We start from the raw sequence: 24,912 nt of genomic DNA, 5'->3' as shown, positions 1-24,912 counted from the left end.
AACAACCACATTAAAATATTGATGGATGTACTTTAACAAAAAGAAACAGAAACACGCAAGTCAAAAACTGATGGACTGGTAGTACAGGGTATCGCTGAATAGTAAAATATATGCCAGGCATGGTCAAGGTCCCGGGTGGGTTCAATTCCCACTGTCCCCCCACCCCACCGCAAAAAAAAAAAAAAAAAAAAAAAAAAAAAAGATTAAGGAAAAGAAAGAAAGACTTTGGTTCTTTAGGCCGAATAATGTAGGAAGGAAGGGTCCTTTTTAAACGCCCTTTATTTAACTTTCTCATTTCATATTGAAGCACACTAATATTTTGCATTCTCACGTTAACCTGTGTTAAAATGAATGACAAAACATACTGAATAGTGCACGCCTTTAAATCCCAGCACTCGGGAGGCAGAGGCAGGCGGATCTCTGTGAGTTTGAGGCCAGCCTGGTCTACAAGAGCTAGTTCCAGGACAGGAACCAAAAAGCTGCAGAGAAACCCTGTCTCGAAAATCAAAAAAAAAAAAAAAAAGAAAAGAAAAAAGAAAACAAAACAAAACATAGTGAATAGTTAATGTTAATGGGAGTACTAACACAGCTTTCCTCATCCCAGGCATGCTCTCTCTCCCTGAGCTATACCCCAACCCTGCTCCTTCATGTTATAACTTTTTATTTTGAGACAGTATCTCACTAAATTTCCCAGGTTTGCCTTTTACTCATGACACAACCCAGGCAAGACTTGAGTTTGCAATCCTCCTGCCTCAGCTTCCAAAGGATCTGGAATTACCGATCTGTGAAATCAGGCCTAATTCCCAGATCTTTTTGAATCTCATTTCTATACCATATGCTACAAGCAAATATCAAACTGTAATTAGCAGATTGTCTGTCTGTCTACTCTGCCTACTTTGTAATACGTATAGATGAGCAATTCTAAAATGATTTCTATGGTTGCACATATAAATAGAAAAATTTAGGATACTGAGACTCGTGTTTCTCACTTTGAGGTTCTAAACATTTAAAAAAGCAGGCTTAAATGAACTGTGTGAAATGGGCATGAGATAAAATACAAGATGTCACAAAATAAAGTAGGAGACATAACTGGTAGACAGAAAACAGTGTGATACCCTGAAAGCATTGTAAGGATTGTTGGCATGTGTGACAGCTATCAGTGACTTGTAGACTTTGCTCAATTTCATATGCATCTTAAATCTTAATACAATCATATCAAAGAAATACAAAAGAATGAACATTCCCCAGATTGGTAGGAGGGTAAAAAAATATAAAGAGAACAGAAACCATAAAGGAAAAAGAACATGAAAACTGTGGATATATATGTTATATAGCATAATATAAATATATACATATATAACATATATAAAGAAAAGAAATAAATTCTACATCCAAAATTATCAGTAATCTCAGCAAATTTAAGCGAGCACAGTTATAAATAAACAAAACCATTGAGAAATAGAATATTCAAATGCCATGCAATATCTCCATAAGATTCCCCAGGATAAACCTGGGAAGACAAGTATAGTGACAGTTAAAAACAATGGATTGTTTTGTGACTACAGCCAGTAATGAGGGTATGACGGCACTGCAGCTTTGAGACAAATATTAAATGACTAGTAACAAAAGGGATCATTTGAAATAACAAAAGTGAATTTTCCCTAGAAAACTCTCATTATGTGTCACCAGCATTACAAGTATTTAAAATAGCCAGCTTCAAATAGAAGTGGACCAACATTAGTGAGGGAAATTAAAATACATTTTTCTCAAGGACATGTGGAGTGAATCTAACCGCTGGCCATATTTAAGTAATAAAATACCTCAACAAACTTAAAAATATCCCTGCATACCACATTCTCCGAGCATAGTGCAATAGAGTCGGACGCTAATAACAAATGAGTATGTTTAAGATCCCCACATGTTTGAAATTAATAACTTATTTGAATTAAGTCATGAATTAAAGAAGACAACCTAGTAGAAATTATAAAATATTAATGCTATACGTCAAAACATGGGATAGGACGTCAGCAGAATTTGGTTAGTTTTAAAAATACATAGCATGATGGGGGGCGCACAAAAGAGAACAGAGCGGAAGAGACAGTTTACCACGGATTCCTGCCCTCTGGAAGTATCCACAAGGGAAATCCCTAAAGTGAAGGAGCAGCAGACACAAGGAAGATGTCAGGACAGCTTCCATGTGGATGCTTCTTTAGTCGTAGAGAGGTGAACGGAAGAACCCCCAACCAAATGCTAACAGCCATTGGGAAGGCGAAGAGAAAAGAGCCAGTGGTAAACTTTGTAACAGATTGCACGAAACAACTACGTATGTTTCATCTGCACAATTAAGCCAACCACGCTGATTATTAAATTAATTAAACACATAAACGTCCAACCTTCTGGTGAAGTTGGTTTACTTCCATTTCCTTTGTCCACAACCTTGACTCTGGGCTTTGTCGGATCCTTTCTTTTCTCTAAATCTTTAACTGCAAGAAAAAAGAAATGTAGGAACATGTGGCATTGATTGTTTATAAATGTGGTACATTTACACAATGGAGTATTACTAAGCTGTTATAAACAATGAGACCATGAAATTTGCTGGCAAATGGATGGAACTAGAAAAGATTATTCTGAGTGAGGTGACCCAGACCCAGAACGACAAATGTACTCACTCATAGGTGAACATTAGTCATAAAGTAAAGGATAACCATGCTACAATCCACAGACCCGGAAGAGCCAAATAACAAGGAGGGCTCAAGGGGTAACACATGGATCTACCAGGGAAGGGGAAAGAGAATGGGTATCACAGGTGGACTGGAAGAGGGGTGTGGATGGGGGTGGATGAATGGGGGATCAGGACGGGGGAAAGGCAGAGGGAGAGTACTCGGAGACTCAGCTGGAATCTAGGGGCATCTTTGGAATAAGTTAGAAGCCTGGAGCAAAGGAAACTCCCAGGAATCTTTAAGGGTGAACCTACCTAAGACTCCTAGTGATGAGGATGCAAAGCCTGAATCGGCATTCCTGCCTATAAGATGTACTGGGGTAAAAGATGGGGAAGAAATCGTGGGAGTGACCAACCAATGACTGGCCCAGCCTGAGACCCATACGATGAGAGGGAGCTCACCCCTGAGGGCCCTGAACCCAGAAGCGGGGTACCCCAGAGCCCTACGATAGAACCAAACACAACTGGAAAAAATTAAATAAAATATCAAATGAAATAATTCCTAATGACATTCTGCTGTACCCACATATTGGTGCCTAGCCCAACAGTCATTAGAGAGGCTTCATCCAGCAACTGATGGAAACAGAAGCAGAGACCCATAGTCAAACATTTAACAGAGCTTGGGGAATACCGCGGAAGAGGCGAAGGAAGGATTGTAGGAGCCAGTGGGGCCATGGCCACCATAAGAAAACCCATAGAATCAACTAATGTAGGGTCATAAGGGCTCACAGAGACTGAACTGAAAACCAGAGAGCCTTCGGGGCACTGACCTAGGACCTCTGCATAACTGTCACAACTGTGTAACTTGATCTTCTTGTGAGATTCTAAACAGCGAAAGAAGGAGCTATCTCTAACTCTGTTGCCTGCCTTCAGGACCCTTTCCTCCAACTAGATTGCCTCACCCAGCCTTAACAGAAGAGGGGACCTCATCTCACCGCTACTTGATATACCATGGCTGGCCCTTGATATCCATGGGAGGCTTGCCCTTTCCTGAAGAGAAACTGAAAAGGAGGGGTGAATGGGGGGTAGGGGGTTGAGGGGGAACTTGGAAGAGAGGAGGGAGGGAAAACTTTGGTTGGGAATGTAAAAACAAAAAAATAAATAAATAAAATATCCAATGTGTTTAACTAAAACCCCTGCAAAACCAAAAGGTATGGTTAGACACTAGTACCATGGCACAAATTCCTTCCCAAATGTCGGACCTGATATGTTCTTCAGCCTAGTCACAAGGTATGAAAAGTCCTTAGGACTTAGGTCAAGGGTGTACCATAGATAAATGTATCAATTTATCACTTTAACACTTCAAACAGCTGTACAACTGATATCTTCCTCCCAAGGTTTAAAAAAAAAATGTATCTCTAACATTTTCTTCATAGCTATAAACCCACTGGCCAGGTGTCCATGCTCCTGTAAGCAGCCTCTCACCCATGATAATGTAAGTAAGCCTAATGAAACCCACTGGGTTGTCAAATTAAGAAGAAAAATATAACGTCAAAGCAGAAGGAATCCGGTAGGGATGAATAAGGGAATCAGTGGGAGTGGGGTGGGACATTAAAAGGTAATGAAATGCTGATATGATAAAAAATTATGAACATGTATGAAAATGTCATAATGAAGTCATTTTGTATAATTAACCTTTACTGAATGACAAAAAAATGACAAAAATAGTCTTGATCGTTAGATAATGAGCTTGTCGCTTTAAGGAGGCAGTATTCAAAGGCTGAAAATGACCCCCATTCCTTTGGTACACTCCTGGCCACCTGCAACGTTAGTTTAATTCCCCACTGCTCTCTATGCTGGACACTCTGCAGCAACCTGCCTGCCATTCCTTGTCTCTTTAAGCTTCCAAAGATTTCAAGACCACCACCAAGCGTCCAATTTCTGCACGAAAAACAATGACAACGACAAGATCTCCCATTTAGTTGTTTCATCTACTTGAAGAAAGTGAGCAGATGTGTTGGCAGGGTCAGCTGCATGGGGTATATAATTTCGCCAACCATCTTTGCCATCCTCCCCACTGGTCCTCACTCTGTAGTATCCTTCCCCTGCCTTTCCCCTGGCTTCTTTGCCTTTGCTGAAAGGGTCCCTCTTTCATCTGCTCAGGGCTTACCGCCTCAATCCTAGTAATCCTGTCCTTGTCTTCCTGACACCAAGAAATTTAATTTCAACCTTGGAACAATAATTCAAATTTTAAGATACTTTAATCTTACTGAGTGCATTAATCGAATTTTATACCCATCTTAAACCCCATTCTCTGGATTCTTAATCAAGTGTACTGCCTCTTTAAAAAAAAAATCTTTGTTCTCAGTTTTTGCAAAGATATAATTGCACTTTTTTTCCTATTTCACTACCCTATTTTTTATATTCTCATCTTTGGATGCTTTTTCTCCTTTCATTCCTGAAACATGACCTTATACTAAAGTGGCCTTGCATCTCTGCCTATAATTTATCGTCCAACAACTTAAAATCTCATCTTTTCCGGGCTATTTCCAAATCTACATCTTTCACCCCACCCACACTTGGGCTATGACCCAGGCTACTTACATTTTCTGAAATAAGATGCATCTGTCGGTTTAATGTGAGGGAAAACTGTGTTAAGAAAGACTAGCGTGTGTACAGAAATCCGGGAAATAGCGAGAATAATTCCAAACATGGGGATCTGCAGATCTGTTCCTGGAAGGGGAACACTACCATGCCACTGTTTAGATGGGCAGGCTAATTCGAGCAGAGGCCAATTTTTCTCCTTGGAGCTCCAAGGAGAAAAGTTGGTGGCTTGGAAGCGCTCCAAACAGACCACAGCTCCAACTTATATTTGAATTTTGAAAATCAAGTCTCGGTGGAGGTTAAAGCACAAGGTCACACAGAAAGTGTAACGAATGTTGCTACCTTCAGGTAGGAATAGAATCAGAAATAAGTTGTCTTGTCCGGTGTAGTGCTACAGTCTCCTGCCTCCTAAATTGTTACAGAAGTACCGGAAATGATGTCATAAGATCGTCTCCGCTGCAGCCACCTTTCCTTCATGCCTTCTCTCTCCTCCATCTCCCTCTTATTCCTTCCCTCTGTTTTTTCTTTTTTTGAGACAGATTTTTGCTTTGTAGACTAGGCTACCCTGGAACTCACTATGTAGCCTAGGCTGTCCTGGAACTTGTGAGTCTCCAGTTGTTTGTTTGTTTTTTCCAAAAGAAATGTGCTGCTTCTCCTTCTCCCATTTCCTGTTTCTCATCGGCCTTAAGAGACATCATTTCTGGTACTTCAGGAACAATTTAGGATGCTGGTGACTGGAGTACCAACAAGGGGTGGAGGTGTGGCGGGACTGACTTTAAACCGAAAACCTAAAAACCTCTAGAAACCTTTTCGATGATGGGGGAGATCTCAAACAGTTTAACATATCATCTGGACCTGAGGACAGGTAGACTCACTGAATGTCTTCGTCCAGAAGTCAAAAAGGCAAACTATCTCAAACACCTCCCTCATGCATCGAGTATTTTAAGCCCAGAGCCCCTGGTGTTACTTAAAGACTGTCAACTTTTGCCCGGCGATCTTAGCATGTGATCAGACCGGAATCTCTGAATGTGGCTGACAATGAGGGCTGACTGAGAAGCCAATGGTAATGGCACTGGGTTTTGATTCTACTGCACGTACTGGCTTTTTGGGAGCCTAGTCTGTTTGGATGCGCACCTTCCTAGACCTGGATGGAGTGGGGAGGGCCTTGGACTTCCCACAGGTCAGGGCACCCTGACTTCTCTTAGGACTGGAGAGGGAGGGGAGCAGGGAGGGGGAGGGAAATGGAAGGAGGGGGAAGGTAGAAATTTTTAATAAATAAATAAATAAATAAATAAATAAGACTGTCGATACACACTTCTGAACTGGCCTTGAGCCGGTTTGCTTTCTTTGTCTTTATTGTAGGCGATAAGCTGAACCGTGTAATTTTGCTCTGGCAGAAGGCCTTGGATAATCGCTTTTGTTGCAGCGTTCTGCAGATTCAGCTGGTTGGTTTTCCCCCCTGGAATGAAACAGAAAGGTGAGTTCGTTTGAGGCCGCAAGTAATTACATGCTCTGAGAGCTTTTATTAACCACAATACGAGACTGTTGAAAGGCAAAGACATTAATATTTTTAATTTCGGTTGTATGTATTTACCAGGCACAGCACGCTTTGATAGATATCAGATGGTAACACCACTCGAAACATACCTAATATATGGGTGCACAGAGCAATATAATTCTCATCCTCATGTCTAGCATATCCTGTCTGCTTTAGATAACAAATGATTGCCCACGCTAGATAAAATCCGGTCACAAAAGACGTTCATCATAATAATCTATCCCATTGGTTATCTAAGGGAAATGGTAACACAGGATTAGAAAGCAGATTCTCAACACCAGATAGTCTTCAAAGGGAAGAGGAGTGAGTGCCCCTTGAAAGTGTGGGGTGTGGGTGCGGGAACACAGGAGCTGACTGAATGTTATTAGTCCTGCTGGTGCTGTTTTCCTCTGCTCCCTGGAGTGATACAAAGCATCCTTGAATCACCAATCATAATCATAAACTTAGTTATCTGAAATCTGGCCATCACTGCCTCAAGGAAGTACCCATTGATTGGCTTCTTAAAAGACAGTTTGCTTCGTTAAAAAAAAACTGCAAAATCCCCATCAAACTATACTGACAGCTAAGGCTTTCTTGAAAATGCTTTTGGTTAAATCCTGACTTTCTAAGCAAAACTTCAAAAACCCCCTTTTTTCCCCCTAGAATTTCTGGCAGTAATTAACAACCCAAAATAAAGGGAAAGTTAATCCAAAATTCCTGTCCCTCTAACAGCCCTTGGAGAGGTATAAATTAATCAAATATAGCATAGATTATCATAAATTTTAATTAAATTCCAACCAAATCTATATCTAGATCAGAAATATTTCTTGCTGTTATTCATGCATCCTGCTGCCAAAGGACAAAACTGAGTTTTCTCTTATTAAAGCCCATTTCCTTAAGTGTTCAAGGTGTTAAGTTTTGTCTCATAAACCCTCATCGTTTGGAACTTATCTGTTGGGGCCAGTGAAATAGTTCAATGGTTGAAAGAACTGGCCATTCTTCCAGAGAATCAGAGTTCAATTCCCAGCACCCACATAGCAGCTCACACCTGGCTGGAACTCCAGTCCAAGAGGATCCAGGGTCCCTTCTGGCATTCATGGGCACAATATGCATGTGTTGTACAAACAAACACATGTGCATTTAAAAGGCTAAAAATTAAGTTTCAAGAAAACCCCATCTTTTATAAAGTAGACAAATAAATATTATGTAATCTCTACTTTGCTAAAAAGAAGGTTTTTAGAAAGCATTGTATATTACAGTCTCTCTTTGGAAGGCAGATATATTGTTTTATTAAAAATTTTGAGACACATAATAAAATGAACATTTTTAAACTCTGTCTAAATCAATATTTCCCAAATTTATTTGACCATTGACTCCTTTTATTGTGCAACTGCTATTAGCACCCTGCAAAACACCATGGAACATTCTTTAGAAAAGATTGACATAAAAAAGACTTGGACCAAGCCGGGCAATGGTGGCGCACGCCTTTAATCCCAGCACTTTGGAGGCAGAGGCAGGCGGATCTCTGTGAGTTCGAGACCAGCCTGGTCTACAGAGCTAGTTCCAGGACAGGCTCCAAAGCCACAGAGAAACCCTGTCTCGAAAAACCAAAAAAAAAAAAAAAAGACTTGGACCATGATCCACAGTGCTAAAATATCCATGAACATTAAATGTATTTATTATACTTTTTATTTGCTATGTCAATTCAGGTAGATTTTAGTGTATCTAAATAAACTGGTTGGCTTTGGCCACAGTAATAAGGATAGTGGATAAAATAAACGTAATATTCATTAAAAAGTATTAAAATTTTAATTCACAATTTTATCACCGGAGATATTTCAATAAAAGTTAGGCATCTAGCTTTTGAGTGCACTGTCTCAGAGCGGATTGGAAGATCATGTTGAGGTTTGGTTCACAAGGCTCTTGAGTCAATTCTAAGGTCTGTGATCCCTCAGTGATGTGTGTTGGGGGTGCTTATCAATTTAGTATAATTAGCTATTAATCAGGAAAAATTAAAGTACTGATTGACTAAGAACTTATTTTCAAGGCCTGACATAGGAAATCCCCCAGTTCCTGAAGTTAATAACTTGTAATGAGTCTAAAGTGCTTAATATTAGTGACTAAGCAAGAAGCTAGATGTTTTATCTACCTAGATTTGTTTGAGATTTCTAAATCAAATCATAGATAAGATTACACATGTGTGAATACAAAATCAGTTAAGAAATGGTCCTCAACAGAAGGAAGTCTAGCTTTATGTACCCATCTTCATCGCCTATTATAATTATATTTTTAAACACATGTACCATAGGTGTCATGGCTAATCATTGTCAAGATGACTAGATCACAAAAGAGCTACGTGAGGCCCAGCTCTGTACACCTATGTGCAGATGTGTCTGTAGACAATTAACTGAGGGGGTGGGGGGACTTTAAATATGGGCAGCAGCATTCTACGAGCTGGGGATCCAGGTCAGAAGAAAGGAGAAAAAAGAGAAAGCAGCTAAGTGCAACCTTGCCTCTCTCTCCTACTCTGCCACCTGGGCGGCTGGGAATCAAGCCGTTTCTCTCAGCAGCCCATGCCAACTGCCATGATGGACAGAGTAACCAGGGACTCACCCTCTGAAATCAGGAGACAAAATAAACCTTTTCTCCCTTGAATCACTTGTGCCAGACATTCTACCACAGCAGCAAGTAACCGATGCGTGGAGGTCATGAGGTTTCTGGAGAGTTCTCGTGTGCTTGTATATAAGGATGACAGCTGAGGAGCACCCCTGCAGTGACGGTCCCTGAGCAATCACTCTATGGCAGTACTTTGGCATGTGTGCTGTTTAGTTCCTTTGGCCTTCACAATCAGGACTCCCCAAACTCCAATTTTATAGGAATTCTTTAAGGGATGTTTTTACAGTTCAGACTGAGTCAGAAGTTTGGGGCTGAGATCTCAAATTTTGTATTTGAAATAAGCTTCTGGGAAATGCTGTGTGCACGCCCATGAAGCTCCAATGTTGTTTCACACATCCTACAGAATAAGAAACTAAGGCTTTTGGAGGCTAAATAACCTGCCCAGACCTCGCTATTTCTAACAGAAGTATAATTAGAGCTCAAAAAAGCCAGTGTGGATTCCCTGAGTCTCCGTGACACCCATTCAATTCCCCTACATGCCCTGCCTTGACTGACTTTATCTTTATAATAGAACTATAAAACATAAAAATGAAAATTTTACCCACAATTTTTCACAATTTTATAGCACACCTTTATGTAATGACCAATAAATCTATTCAGTTTGTGCTTTTCCTGTTGCAGTGTGTTTTCACAATGTCTAGTTGACCTTTATAATTTTGATGTGTAATTGCTAAGTATCATTCAATAAAATTCATTAGTTATAACCTATTCAAGCAGGTGCAACAATTGTACATTCAGTTGTATTGTATCTTTACAGAATCCGTGGATCAAAAGTATTTATTATATGTTGACATATGGGTGGGAGGATTTTTGATGTTCTGGGAATTCTGACCTAAGGAGACTCAATCACAGCTGAGTCCAAGAGGCAGCCCTTATATTCTTTCCTTGATGAGAGGAGAATTGCCTAGTTCAAAAACTAAATTAAACCAAGTCTTTCACACACTCCTAAAGCAACATTCAGCATTACACATTTTTAACCTTCCATGTATAAAAAGCGCAACAAGCCCCAGATAACACAGTGGATTGTTTTTACCTGAAGCTGGAGCCACGAGCAGTTTGTATCCACCAAATTTCCCTCTGGGAGCTTTCCATGAAATCTGTATACTGTCGTGGGATATTACATTGTATCTTAACCTTGTGGGAGGAGCCACTGAAAAAGGGAAAAACAAAATGGATTAGAGGTGGAAACATTTAAGTTTAAATTGAAAACTCAAAGCAGCATGACCAAACGACACAAGAGTTCATCAGCCTTGAAAGGTGTTCTTTCTACAGCCCCAGCAATGAATCACTCAGCGTGGAAAATAAGACAGCTGGGAGAGTATGTGGTTTTCTCCCAAGGGACACCCGTTTGTCAGACAGCACCCGTGAGACATAGGGTTAGAACTGAATATCTCGTCTCCTTTAGAAACCAAAGCCAATGCTCCAAACCGATTTCATTTTGTTTCAAGGATGTATTTCCCTACTTGGAACACGAAAATTTCTCTGCCTTACTGGGACCATTGAAAGTATGACTTTACGTTTTCCGCTATGGGCATCAAATGGTTTTAATGATTCACTATTTGAAGAAACTATTTCAGGCATCTTATGGTAATAAAATATTCAATGTAAAACATTTGAGAGGGGCTGGAGACGTGACTCAGTGGTTAAGAGCAGGCACTGCCTTTGCACGTGACCCAAGGTCAGTTCCCAGAACCTGTGTCAGGTGGCTCAGAACCCTCGTAACTCCAGCCCCAGGGGATCTGAAGGCATTGTCTGACCTTGACAGGAACTTGAACTCGTCTGTATATACAAACACACACACCTAGTTAATTTATTAATTTATTTTAATATAATAAAACATTAGAGGTAGGGATCATAAGGAAATGGTTCAAATACAAGATCAGTGTTTTGTAAGCTCTGATCTACTCTTCTGGAGAAGGAGAAGCTGATTTATGCAGATCAGGTAGGTTGCATACGATGATTAAGGCGACAATATTTGATCTTTCGTAGCCTCACAAAGGTGTTTAGATCTCTTTACTTTCACGTAAATCATTAAAACTTCATAATAGGTTTCAGAACCCTCTGTAAATGTCCCAGGGTTCCAAAAGAAGTCTTTTGGCATGGGGATATGTACTATAATATCCAAATAAAGTTTTTCATAGTAGAATGTCAGGACTCATTTTCTGCTTTGTGCCCAGTCTTCTTTCCTTTCTTTGGGACCCAGGGTTGGGGAAGGAGGCAAGTATTCATAGAAGGCATGAGGCATAATAGGAGCTCAGACATAAGTTTGATTCCCAGTTCTGTCATTGATCAGTTAAGCAGCCTGAATTCAGTGATCACTTCCTACAAAGCCAGTTTCCTTACTTTTAGAAAACGTGGTACTTTCTACAAAGCCTGGACCATAACTTCAAACAGATTAATTGATTCATTACGATGGTAAATAAAAATGTCTTCCCCTTCCTCTCTCTTTAGCTAATGGTGGAGTTTAAAAACTCATTTAAATCCTCACAAACATTTGTCACCAGTCTGACTTTAGAATAAAGGAACCAAGGAATAGCTGCTGAAAACCTTGTTCAAGTTCACACACTGGGGAAAGGACAGCCCCAGTGAAATCTATGCACTGCTTCATACGTGTGTGTGTGTGAATACACACACACACACACACATATTAACAAATCACCCTTTACTGAGCTTGATGAACAAAAAATTTAATTCGCATCCTGATTAGTTTTTTGTCAACTTGACACAAATGACAGTCACTTGGGAAGGGTGGACTCTCAATTGAGAACATGCCTCCATAAGACTGGCCTATGGGAAGGTCTATCAGGCATTTTTTTGATCAATGATTGATGTGAGAGGGCCCAGCTCATAGTGGGTGGTACCACCTTTGGTCTGGTGGTCCACAGTTCTATAATAAAGCAAGATAAGCAAGTCATGAGGAGCAAACCAGTAAGCAGCACACCTCCAAGACTTCTGCATCAGCTCCTCCCTCCAGATTCCTGCCCTGGGTACCTGCCCTGCCTTCCCTCAGTGATGGAGGAAGGACCTGAGAGTTCCAAACTGAAATGTTGCTTTTGTCTGTGGTGTTCATCACAGCAGTAGAAACCCAAGCTGAGGCACCATCCTACAACTACCCAGGCACGTGGAATCAGTGAGCCCTGAAGGACATGTCTCAAGAATAAAACATCTTTACTTATCCTTAACAACGTATAAGTAGAGAGTGCCATTTACAGCACAACAAAAGCATTGGTTTCATAGTTTCAACTTGAGACAATGGAAAAAAGTTTCCTGGCTAATGGGAAAACATAATTTTATCACAAGAACGGCTCTTTTAGTGCCCAGCATTTTAACGTACAAAGAAAGTATTTTTCTATGTCTTCAACTCAGAAGCAAAAATCTATGTGTAGCTGCATTTTTATCACCTGTGGGAAACATTACAAAAATGAATTCGAAGTTTGAAACAGCATTTCTGAGTTCAGTCAAATCAGTGGGTTTCATTTATCACTCAAAAGCTTTTGCATGACCGCACCGGTGAGAAAAGCTACCTGGGACCCAGGAAGCGAGAAAGGACAGCAAGCAGCTGGGGGCTTTGATCTAAGCCAATCCTAGGTGGTTCCATGAACTCTGCTAGCATGTCAGGTGTGCTGACATCTCAAAGAGAGCAAAGACGCTAACAGCATTCGGGATTGCTTGGCTAGACAGTAGACATCTATAGATTTCCTGCCTAGGCCACTATCCTTTGAATACTGTGTGAGTTCCTGGTCCTCAGCATCTCTTTAGACAACAGCTAACTTTCTAAGCTGCCAGTGGAAAACAGTTGGGAGGGCATGGGCTGTGCTGTTTATGAAATGCAGATGGTCATCTAGAACCCAAAGTGACATGGCTTCCATTGACCTTCTCAAGGAAACAAAATGAGAGGCAAATGGCACAACGAAGTCCAGCAAAAGTCAACTCTTGAATTTAACTTACAAATAGATCACACGACCCCCATCCCATCATGACAGTTAGAAGTCAGATCACATCTAGTGCCAACAGAAGCATAAATATTCTGACAATCACGAAAATAAAAAATCCTTGGATAGACATGAAGCACACAGTTTTGCCTTTGGGCGGAAATACAGAGCGAAGAATAAATACAAATTAAGAGACAGTTCTAGATTTCAAAGTCAGCGCCCTCCTATCCCCACCCCCTGCCTTTGGAAGGCACTGGGACTTGAGCCAAAGCAAGGGCAAGTGAAATTGACAGAAACACTGTAAAGAGTCACAGAAAAATAATTGCTCTTATCTCACACAACAAGAATCTATGTGGGTCTTTTTTTCCCTCTACAAGCACAAAGGGCGAGCTTTCTGTTTCATATACGCTGTCCTTAACTTCCTGCAAATGCTTGAGTGAGCTTCATTAAAAAGTTAATCTGTGTCAGATCAAATACTAATCTTTTCAAATAGACAAAATCAAATGTAAAGTTTTGTTTGGAGCACACACAGGGAGCCCAGACGAAGCCAACAAACTCTTCCATGGTGACATGAGATTAGGCTCAACAGAAAATACTTGTGTATACATGAATTTCACCCCAAAGGGGAATGAACAAGGCTATCCACTTATATCTTCTTACTAAGACTTGTTACTAAAAGCTCAGAGGTCTTTGTCTTGCTGTGTTGCACTGTGCTTTGTTTGAACACAATTTGGCAAACTTTCCATAGGAATCCATGGGAGGAAAGGCAATTTTATGTTATTCTATAATCTACCTGCTTATCCAATGAATAATTTTCTGCTGCTTCCTCTCTTCCTTCTCAGGACTCTTCTATCTTTCTTTCTTTCATCTTTCTATCTATCTATCTATCTATCTATTTATCTATCTCTCTATTATCTTTCTGTATGTCTGTCTATCATCTGTCTATCTGTCTGTCTGTCTATTTTCAATATTTTTCAAAATTTGGTTCACAATGTCTTTATGACTTTTAAGGGTCATGTCAAAAGTGGCCAACTCATAGGAGCTCATAAAATATAAAATCAATACAATAAAACAATTTGCATGTCTTTTCCTTGCTCAAAACATGTAACTGAGTGGTATCATGGTGAAATAAGATAAATTTTCTGGAAGTTCTCATGGATTTTCAGACACCAGAGTCCACGTGACATCTGAAGTTTTTTCTAACTTGACTGTCTTAGCATGCAGACACAATCTTCCATCCTTCACTTCCAGGTACTGCAGTTTCCTGACTCTTCCTGTAGTTTCCTTGATTTCCTCCTCTTCCTCTTCCTCTTCTTTCTTCTTCATTGGATGCTTTCGATCAGCCGTTTTTCTTCCACTGAACTCTTGACTGAGAGTGTTCTGCAGGCTTCATCACCATCTTTCTGTGGAGCTACCCCTCTCTAGTAACACCTCAAGGTCCCCAATGGTCTCTAGTCCTAACCATAAAATACAATACAAACTCAAGTAAAAACTCTCCTGTCTGAAAACTTCCTATGAACTCCATCAACTGCGCACCTACCAGGCCCACCTGTATATCTCCCCAAAACCTAAAACCCCACATATTTGTCTAAGGTTGAACTCATTATCTTGAACTTAAAATTCCCCCTTTGTTTATTAATCTATTCAACATAAATACCTTCTAAAATTCAAACCTTCTCTTGTAACCAAACATACGGAAGCAGTAACAACACAAGGAACAGAGCCCAATGTCCCATCCACTCAGGGCTCAGCCAAGGAGTTTCCGCATCACCTCGTGCATCCCCTCTCTTCTGCCTGCCTGCGCACTTACTCAGTACACCATCTCTTCTTACCCATCTCTTCTACCATTGGTTCCTACATCCACACTTTTCCCTTCAACCACATCACCTGCTTCAGACACCAATGCCCAGTTTAGGAACAACTGGATATTTTAGCAGCCAGACGATCCTAATTATGCCTATGTCTGAAATTCATATGAGTCACAAGCACAGGTAGTGCTGTTACCAATATTATCACTACAAAATAAAATTATTTGAAAATTAGCAGCAGTTTAAACTTTGATTTTTGTCACGGTCCCATGGTACATGCACTGTGATTATCCGTTCGTACTTCTATCTATCTGGTGGCCAGGAAACTTCTTGATGAAGAAAAAGCTCTCTTACTCAGCAGAGCTCGTGAATCACAGGCACACAAAATGTGCCCCTTAACCATTCATCTGAAGCAGAATTTGGCTGACAAGGTGGATCTGGCAGTTCATCCTTGAAGAGATTGCATAGAGATGTCTACTCCAATCCACAAATGAAGGTTCTAAGATCGAATGGCATGGCTGAACATTTTTGTGACTTGCTTCATTCCTACAGACCTGGGTCTTGCATCGCGGAGTTCAGGGAGTAAGTTGCCTCCAAAACCCTTTTTGTGCCAGGGTACATAGGACAAGCAGAATCTGTCTCCCTAGCTGCTCACTATGTGTTCAATGAAGTAGAAGAAAATACAGCCGTCAGTCCCAGGTGCACAACAGCTATTTGAACTTGCCGAGAGTCGAGTTCCATTCCTTTTCAAACAGGTGTGCCTTGCTTTGAAGAAGCAGGGTGTGGTGGTTCATGCATTTGATTTTTGCAGCCAATTCCAGATATGAGACATTAACATTCCTAAAACTACCTCATTGCATTCATGCGTTTTGCTCTAGTGATGGTTATTTCAGAGGTGGCAGTTAACTTCTGCAGAAGCATGTGTTTGTCTAGTTAAAGAGGCATTCAAACTGTGTGTGATGTGCACTGACTTCATGGATAGCACAATTCTGTGTAAAAGGCCAGACAGTAGTATCTTCTGCCACCCTAACGTAAAAGCAGCCATATGCAATATGTAAACAAATGTGCATATAATACAAGTTTATCCAAACAGACAGAGGGCCAGATTGAGCCCATGGATGGCAGTTTGTCAACTGCAGACTTAGAAGAAAGGGAGTGTGAAACAGTACATATCTTGCTAATATAAAGAGTAGATTTCCCAAACTCTTTTGTCCAAAAGGCCAAAATAAAGTCACATATTAGTGGAAACCTCCACTAGACCCTTCACAATCTTAAACTGTACTCAGTTTTAAGGAAAGAACTAAAAAAAGGAATGAAATTTAAAGTGATATAAATATACTATGTGTTCCAGGTATGACAACATACAACTTTAAGCCCAGAACTCAGGAGACAGAGGGGGCTGAGTCTCTGTAAATTATATTCCAGCATGGTATACATAGAGAGTTCCAGGCAAGCCAAGGCTACACAGGAGTCTAGGTCTCCAAAAAATAAAATATATTATAGACTATATGGGAAATTCATACATATAATCTATTGCTATTTATTAACCTAGCTGATCTGGCAACATGCAGATTTGATTTTCACAGATTCAACTTTGATGGCTTTTCAGTACCCTCTCTTTAATCAACTTCTCCATAATCGCTGTGCCCAGTTTCTGGTGACACAGTAACCCTGTGTAGTTTGTTTCATTGCTACATTGTAAATAGTTGGTAAAAATGAATAAAAGCTGATGGATTTCCTGCCTGGGAAGACAGGTGAACCAACAAAAAGATGGTGAGGATGGAGAACCCAAGAGATTGGCTCCTGGGTCTTTCAATTACCTTGACTCCCGACGATGGTACAGAAATAAGCAACCGCCAAAAAAGCCAGAAGCAGCCAGTACCGCATCTCCCGCTGAAAAATCTTCATCGTATTTTCTGCCTTTTACATGAGGTGTAGCAGCTGCCTGGAAATGGAGAGAGGATGGAAAATAAGTCTGTGTTGTCATCCAGGAGAGGCAAGAGGACCCCTGTGGCTTAGAACCATCAGGAAGTAATTAATTCCCTACAATGCTGAGTATCTCATTCTCAAATACAAACTGACAGAAGAATGCTCTTCTCCTCCGGAAAATTCTATATTGTAGGTAATAGGAAGAGCTGGGTGTGGTGGCGTATACCTTTAATTCCAGGATTCAGGAGGCAAAGGCAGGCATATCTCTATAGGCTCAAGGATTGCCTGTCTACATAGTGAGTTTCAGAACAGGCAGGGCTACATAATGAGACCCTGCCTCAGAAAAGAAGAAGAAGAAGAAGAAGAAGAAGAAGAAGAAGAAGAAGAGGAGGAGGAGGAGGAGGAGGAGGAGGAGGAGGAGGAGGAGGAGGAGGAGGAGGAGGAGGAGGAGGAGGAGGAGGAGGAGGAGGAGGAGGGGCAGTCAATGGTCACAGAGTTCTACTCATAACCAAGAAGCTATCTGTAATCAATAACTGCTGACAAAAAAAAATCAATTTTCTCTGATGGAGTTTCAGGGCAGGTCCCATGCCCAGGAGTGGTTGGCCAACACAAAAAAGACCTCAAACTGTTAATTTTGTAGACTTTCTTGCTTCATATTGCTTTGGGTACTTTTGTCTTATCAGTCTTTTGCTTGTTTATTTTGATTTGTTTTTATGGAGGTGTGTGTGTTGTGTATATGTGTGTTGGCTTTTGCAGAGAAAGAGGGAAAGAACATACATTTTGGTGGAGAGGAAGGTGGGGAGCATGTAGGATGAATTAGGAGAGGGAAAACATGATTAAAATATATTTTAAGAAAAAAAAACATTTTTTTCACTAAAGCAAAACTTTAAAGAAAAAGAAAGAGAGGTGGGGGCATTAGAATGGAGTGAGCTGCTCGGCTGCACTGCAAGTTTCTTCAGTAAGTATTATGTGAATTGGCTAGTCTGCCTGAAACAGGGTCTTTTCCAATCGCGTGTCCCTGCTGTACCTCTCTCACTAAGAGCAAACCTCGCCTGTCGCCTTCCATCACCGACAGAGCACAAATGAGTTCTACCTTTCTACCGGTGATCAAAGAGAGCTTGCTAATATGAGATCACTGCTCCATTTTCCCTTCGTGGGTTGAGTAATCTCCAGCCCTTTGATCTTTTCTCGCAGCTTTTCATTTTCTAATACATACGAATCTGAAGCTCTTCCAGACCTCTCTCCTTTTTATAATGTTAGTCAAAGACGAGGTACAAAAATAGAGTGAGAAGGAGGAATGTAGAGAAGGGAAGAAGGCACAGGAAAGGGGGGGCGGAAAGATGGAGAGAAGACATGGAGGGAGGGGAGAAAGGAACTCCAGTTGGTATTAATGTAAAAGGCCAGTCTACTGACCACAATTCTATTTTTGAATTATTACACTGGGGAAATTCTTAGAAATTAAGGCAACATTCGTGTAGCCCCTGGCAAGGTGTCTGTGTGCCTATAAATAACCCCCCCACCTGTGATCTTGTAAGTGGTCATAATTAAACTAATTGGTTAATTATTCACAAGACATGATTGCAAAAGGGAACTAATTGAGTAGAAGGAGATCAGCTGGAGTGGGGAAGGGATCAGAGGGTGTAAGGGGATATAAATGTGATTGAAATGGGTACGGTTATGAAAACATCATAATAAAAGTCTCTTTATATACAATTTAAATGTGCTTTGAAAAACTGTAGAAAGATATCTCAAAAGCCTTCTTCTACTAGGGCGTCCTCAATCATCCGTTCACTTACTCCCTCCTCCATTTAGTATATAAAATTGTTCCTCAGAGGAGCAAAGGCAACTTAACAATGCAAAGAGTATAAGATAAATATAAATACAGGCGGTGGTGGCGCACGCCTTTAATCCCAGCACTTGGGAGGCAGGGGCAGGTGGATCTCTGTGAGTTCGAGGCCAGCCTAGTCAACAAGACAGAGTTCCAGGACAGGCTCCAAAGCCACACAGAGAAATCTTATCTTGAAACCACCACCCCATTCACAAAAGATACATATAAATACAGTGTATAAGATAAACTTTCCAGGTTTAAACCACACAGGCACAAAACACAGGGCTCTCTTTACATTTCAATTTCAGATAAATAGTAAGTAATTTGTGGTGTGAGTATGCGCTGTGAAATAGTTTTGACATATTGAGGGGCACCCTGAAGGTGTAGGCAGGGGAAAGAACCATAGAGAGTTTTAGAAAACCTAGTTTAGATTCACTTTCTCAGTCTTGATCAAGCTTCAAGGAATCTGATGCCAGGCAGTGTATTGCTAGTATATTTAAACACAATATAATTTGGGGAAAAAAGTGTTCTGGTGTAATACAATCCCCGGTGAACGAGGAAGCAGTTACATCAAAACTCAACTCAGTAAATGTTATTTCTGACTTGGTGATAATATATCCTGACCAAAGGCAGCTTAGGAAGAAAGGGTTTATACAGTTTACAGTTCCGGGTTATAGTCCATCATTGGGAGGGAGGTCTAGTCAGGAACCCAGACAGTTACATCACACCATTTCCTCACCCAAGAGCCTTCCTGCCTATGAATAAAAACTCACAGATACTGGGGTTCAACCTCAAGGTCAAAACAAAACAGCCAGCCACTGGCTCTTACCGCAACCTCAGCCTGAAATGGCGATACTGCCTCCAGGAATTCTCAGAATGAGACTGTGTCTGAGAGCTGTCTCCTCTCATTTTATATTCCTCTCTTGTGCTGGGATTAAAGGTGTGTGTCACCACTGCCTGGTCTGTAAGGCTGACCAGGGCAGCTGTTTTACTCTCTGATCTTCAGGCAACCTTTATTTATGAAAATACAAATGAAATATCACTACCCCCTGTCTAGTTCAGGCCCTCGGCCTAGAGAGCACCAATGCCCACAACAGGCTAATCTTTCAATAATATTCATTCGCAGTCAAGACATTTCCCAGCAGATGGTCCTGACCTAGGTAATTCCTCCACTGAAGCTCTCTCCTCGGCTCTTTAGGGTGTAGACACAGACTTCCCCTTGCCCCAGGCAAGAAGCTATCTGCAACTGATACCATAGGCGAAGGAAAATCCCTTTTCTTTAATGGAGTCCCCCTGGATATATGGATCACATTTTTAGGGCAGGCCCTCAAGTCCAAGAGTAATAAGCCAACGCAAAACAAACTCAATGATATTTTTCTGGATTTCTTGTCTCATTTTGCTGGAGGCATATTTTTTTATCTTATTGTTCTTTTGTTTGCATTTTCATCTTGAGGAAGGGAGTGTACATGTATTTTTGTTTTTGTTTGTTTTAAATGAGAAAAAAGAAGAACATAGACTTTGGCAGGAAGGGAAGTGGAGATGGTCTGGGAGGAACTGGGGTAGGAGAAAAACATCAAAAGATATTAAATGAAAATATGTTTTCAGTAAAAATTCAGTAAATAAAAATCAGGATTTTAAGTGCGAAAAATAAAAATAGGCATCACAGATACCAAAAATAATGTTTTACTGTAAGAAAACATAAGAATATAAACTTTTGCTCTTTTTTCTTTAGTGACATGTAAACATTTACTGGTGATGAAAAGTCCTTCTTTAATACATTTGTGACAGGATCACAATTTATTTGTCAGTATTTGAAAATTTTAGGTTATTTCCAGAGTTCTTAAACATATATAAACACTGTGTTCAACATCCTTTCTGAGATTGGTGTGCTTCAGCTGGACACAGAATATGGAACTGCTTGTTAAAGGAAGATATAAGTGTTATTTTGTCTTTTAGCAGAGTCCCAATAGGCTGGTCTTGAATTAATGATCTTCAGTCCAGGTTGGCTTTGAACTAATAATCTTCCTGCTTCCGGCTCCAAAAGGGTGGGACTGCAGGCATGTGCCACCACCCCGCCCTAAGATAAGGGGTTTTTAAGCTAATTACACAATGTTGTGTGGAAAGTTTTCCACTGATTTCCCACTCCCACGGGCACCGAAGGACTATGCTGTATCGCTCCTTTGGTCCCAAGGGTTGTGTGTCGTCTGATTTGAGAGTAAGTGTGATTACGAGTCTTGTTTCATTTGATTTCCATAGCCAGTGGGTTAGTCACTCTTGCACAGCTATAAACAAAACATGGGGCAGAATAACTTAGAGAAAGAAATTATTTCTGCTGAGTTTCAGAGGTGTCGGTCAACCAGTACGAAGAGAGGATGACGAATCAGAGGAGCTTGATCACAGCAACAAAGCCCCAATAAGGGGGCAAGGGGCCGAATGGAAAATCCCAGGGAAAGACACAGCACCTAAGCACACACCCCAGGGACCCACTTCCTCCCACCAAGCAGGAACTCCCACCATCGCCCAGCTATCTGTTTAAGTTTTAAATGCTGCCAATGTATTAAACCGCTGATTAACTCAGGGTCCGTCCACATGATCTAATTATGTCTGGAAACATAGAGACACACCCACAGGTTATTTTATTGTCTCCGGGATATTGTCTCAATACAGTTAAGATTAACATCTAACAATTAAGATGGACTATCTTAGGGGCAGGGGAGATGACTCAGTGGTTTAGAGAGCTTGTTGATCTTGTAGTGGATCTGGGTGCAATCCCAGAATCCACATAGTGACTCACAAACATCTATAAGTCACTCCAGTTCCAAGGCTTTGGATGCCCTCTTCTGACCTCTTTGGGCATATGGTGCACATGTATGCATGCAGGCAAAAGACTCATACCCATAAAACAAAATAAGGAAATCCAAATAAAAAAATTTAAAGCTTGACTATCATCTTAATGTAATATTTGGCATTCTTTGGCTATCTAATTTTTTAAACAAAATCCATGTCTTACACTTTTTTCTGAATTGTGAGAAACTTTTACCTACTATTTATTTTAACTGATATCACTTGCACCATTTTTCTAGGTTATTTTTTTACCTTTAAATTTTATTTAGTGGGTTTAGGGTTTGTTTGATGGTTCAGTTAAATCATCTGACCAAATGTTTTTCATCATGCTGCTCAATGTCACAGGGAAAATGACCTCTCTCAATCCAAATTCTATTTCTAGTTAACTTTTTAGCTCCAGGTAAGAAGGGACTTTTTTCATACTGTGAGGCCTAACGGGCTACTCATAACACGCACACGCACGCGCACACGCATGCACACACGCACACACACTACACTGCTTTATAATGATCCAACAGTCTAGACTAATACTACCTTTACATCTTTTCCAATCTCATTTCATGTGTTAAATACACTTGTAATTAATGTTTCTTTTTTTTCACATTGCATTTTGTTTGTATTTTACCAGCAAAACTTCAAAATTTCACCGTATTTCGCTGGTCACTAGTTGGGGTAAGGTACAGTTCGCTTTCATGTGCTGTTGTTGTTAAGGTTCTTAGACAGTGGGCGGGCACGGGGCTGTGATCCTAGCATTTAGGGAGTGGAAATAGAGAGATCAGGAGGAGAGGTTATGTGAGATCCTCCATCAAAAACAAACCAACCCAGGGTGTAGGAGCCGGGAAGATCATCATGAAAAGGTGAGAAAAACATGAGAGTAGGGGTACAAATGTGAGCAGGGTATGTGATATTTATGAATGAAACTATACAACGAATCCCATAATTCTATATACCAACTAAAAAATTTAGTTAAAAAAATGAACACTATTTTAAAATGCGTTTGTGGTGATGACTTCATAAGTACATGGCTCTACTAAAATTAAACATATTCTACAATTAAAATAAATCAATAATATCCTATGCCTTAATATAGTTTAAAAAGAGATCAGTGCCAAACCCCTTTATGGCACTTCATTATATTTTTCTTCTTGGTCTTTCACTGTAATGAATTCTTTTGACAGTACTTGTAGGAAGTTAAGGCTACCAAGCAAAAAGGAGCCAACCTGGAGTTTGTCCGGTGCTATCAGAGGTCCTGACTGTGCCTGGCCAATAAGGAGTGACCAAGCGGTGTTTCCTGAGTGCCTTTTGACCTGGTAGGTCTTAACTTCCTCCTAGTTCATCATTTCAGGAGAGACCTACAGAAGACAATTACTGTTATTTAAATATCTACATAACTGTAGTAGCCTCAACTTTTAAATCAGTGTTGTTGGAGGTTTGCTTGCTAGTTCATTCCCGGTCACTTAGACCCAAAATAATCACTCAGAAACTTTATTATTTGCAATACTGTTTGACCAATAGTTTAAGCGTAGTTCTAGTTGGCTCTTATAGCCTAAACTAACCCATCTTCATTAATCTATGCATCACCATGACGCTGTAGCTACCAAGCAAAGTTCTGGCATCTGTCTGCTCTGGAGGCTACATAGTGTCTCACTGACTCCACCTTCTTTCTCCCAGAATTCAGTTTAGCTTTCTCACCTAGCTCTATTCTGCTAAGCCACTGACTGAAACAGCTTTATTCATTAACCAATAAAAGCAATACATGTACAGAAGGACTTCCCACACCAGATCAGGCCATTTTGAAATAGAAATGACAGATCCTGCCACATCGTTAAAAAAGACTTCACTAACTCATATTTAGTGACTCTACATTTGATCTCTTAGTCATTTCTGTCCTTGAAAATAAGAGCAGCTAAAATCTCCATTCCTACATCTCCTAGGAGACTAGTTAAATGTAATCACCTGCCAACAAACTGCTAGATGTCTTAAGCTTTAAAATGCTTGCATGTTCGCTATTGTAGATGTATGTCTAAAAAAGGCCAAAATAACATCAAATTAGTCAAAGATACCTAACTGCAACATATAGATTAGATGACTCATTAATAACAGTTCTATAACTTTTCTTGAAGAGCAAAACTGCCATTGTCTAACACTTGTTAACTTTGTGTGTGTGTGTGTGTGTGTGTGTGTGTGTGTGTGGACAAACAACATGTGTCATTGGCCATTGCCCTCAAAGACTGGAAGATTGGATTCCCCAGAGCTGAAGTTACAGGTTCTTGGGAGAGGTTGCCAGTAGGTTTGGGGCAGGGATCCAACGTCCCCAAGAGCAGTAAGCATACTTAACCTCTGACCCAAATCTCTAGCCCACCTTAAGTGTCGTTTGTCCTCAAATGCAGAGCATGAGTTCAGCTGGTTTTCGTTTTTGTTTTTATTAACATAAAAGGTTTTAAATTCTTTTCTCGATTCTCCCTGTGAAGCCCAGACTGACTTTGATTCTCTTTCCTAATCCTCCCAAGTGCCAGTGATACAGGTGTGAGCCACCATGCCAGGTTTATATAAACGTCTCCACTATTTCTACTTAGAGGCCTTTGATAGCGGGACATCTGGATAAAATTCCTGGTGTAGCAGGAATACACTAAGAGTTGCCCTTTATGTCCGCTGGTTTACAAAGTTGGGCCAGAGACTCTGGCACATAAGTGTTTAATAGAACACAGGCTGCTTACTCAATCCCAAATGTCTTAAATTGATCTCTTGAACCTTCTTCCAGGCCTGAATACTCTGCTTCTCAACGATGCTAGCTCAGTCTTTGGAACAGATCTAATCTATCAAGGCACATAACCAAGCTTTAGGCTAGAGGCAGGGATGAGAGATCATTTTTCATCAGCGCTGGAAAAACTTCATTGAGTGAGAGATAAGGTCCTAGGAGACTTAGTCCTCTCCAAGTCTATAAATACCATAGATAGGCAAGAGATCAGGACAGCCATTAGTTAGTGACGACTCACACTAAGGCCCCATGACATCCTTAGAGGAGCTTCCTAAGGTTAGACTCTAGCCTCATTCATGGGAACACCTGGGACACAGCCTTGTTAGTGGCAGCCACA

The 24,912-nt window shown here is 40.5% G+C and overlaps 1 protein-coding gene across 3 annotated transcripts in view; it reads right to left on the bottom strand.

Annotated features, from left to right (window-relative positions):
• Col14a1 (collagen type XIV alpha 1 chain) overlaps positions 1-24,912 on the bottom strand; it is a 184,445-nt gene that overhangs the window by 146,931 nt on the left and 12,602 nt on the right. For all 3 annotated transcript variants that reach the window (XM_057792029.1, XM_057792030.1, XM_057792031.1), the window contains exons 2-5: positions 17,037-17,161; positions 10,510-10,626; positions 6,579-6,722; positions 2,394-2,483 (exon numbers count right to left, since the gene is read on the bottom strand). In XM_057792029.1, the coding sequence (XP_057648012.1) occupies positions 2,394-2,483; positions 6,579-6,722; positions 10,510-10,626; positions 17,037-17,124 (439 nt within the window). In that variant the 5' untranslated portion in view covers positions 17,125-17,161. The remainder of the gene's footprint in view (positions 1-2,393; positions 2,484-6,578; positions 6,723-10,509; positions 10,627-17,036; positions 17,162-24,912) is intronic.

This window comes from Chionomys nivalis, chromosome 17 (genome assembly GCF_950005125.1).
Source record: "Chionomys nivalis chromosome 17, mChiNiv1.1, whole genome shotgun sequence".
Taxonomy (NCBI): Eukaryota; Metazoa; Chordata; class Mammalia; order Rodentia; family Cricetidae; genus Chionomys; species Chionomys nivalis.
This window is presented reverse-complemented; position numbering and strand designations above follow the sequence as displayed.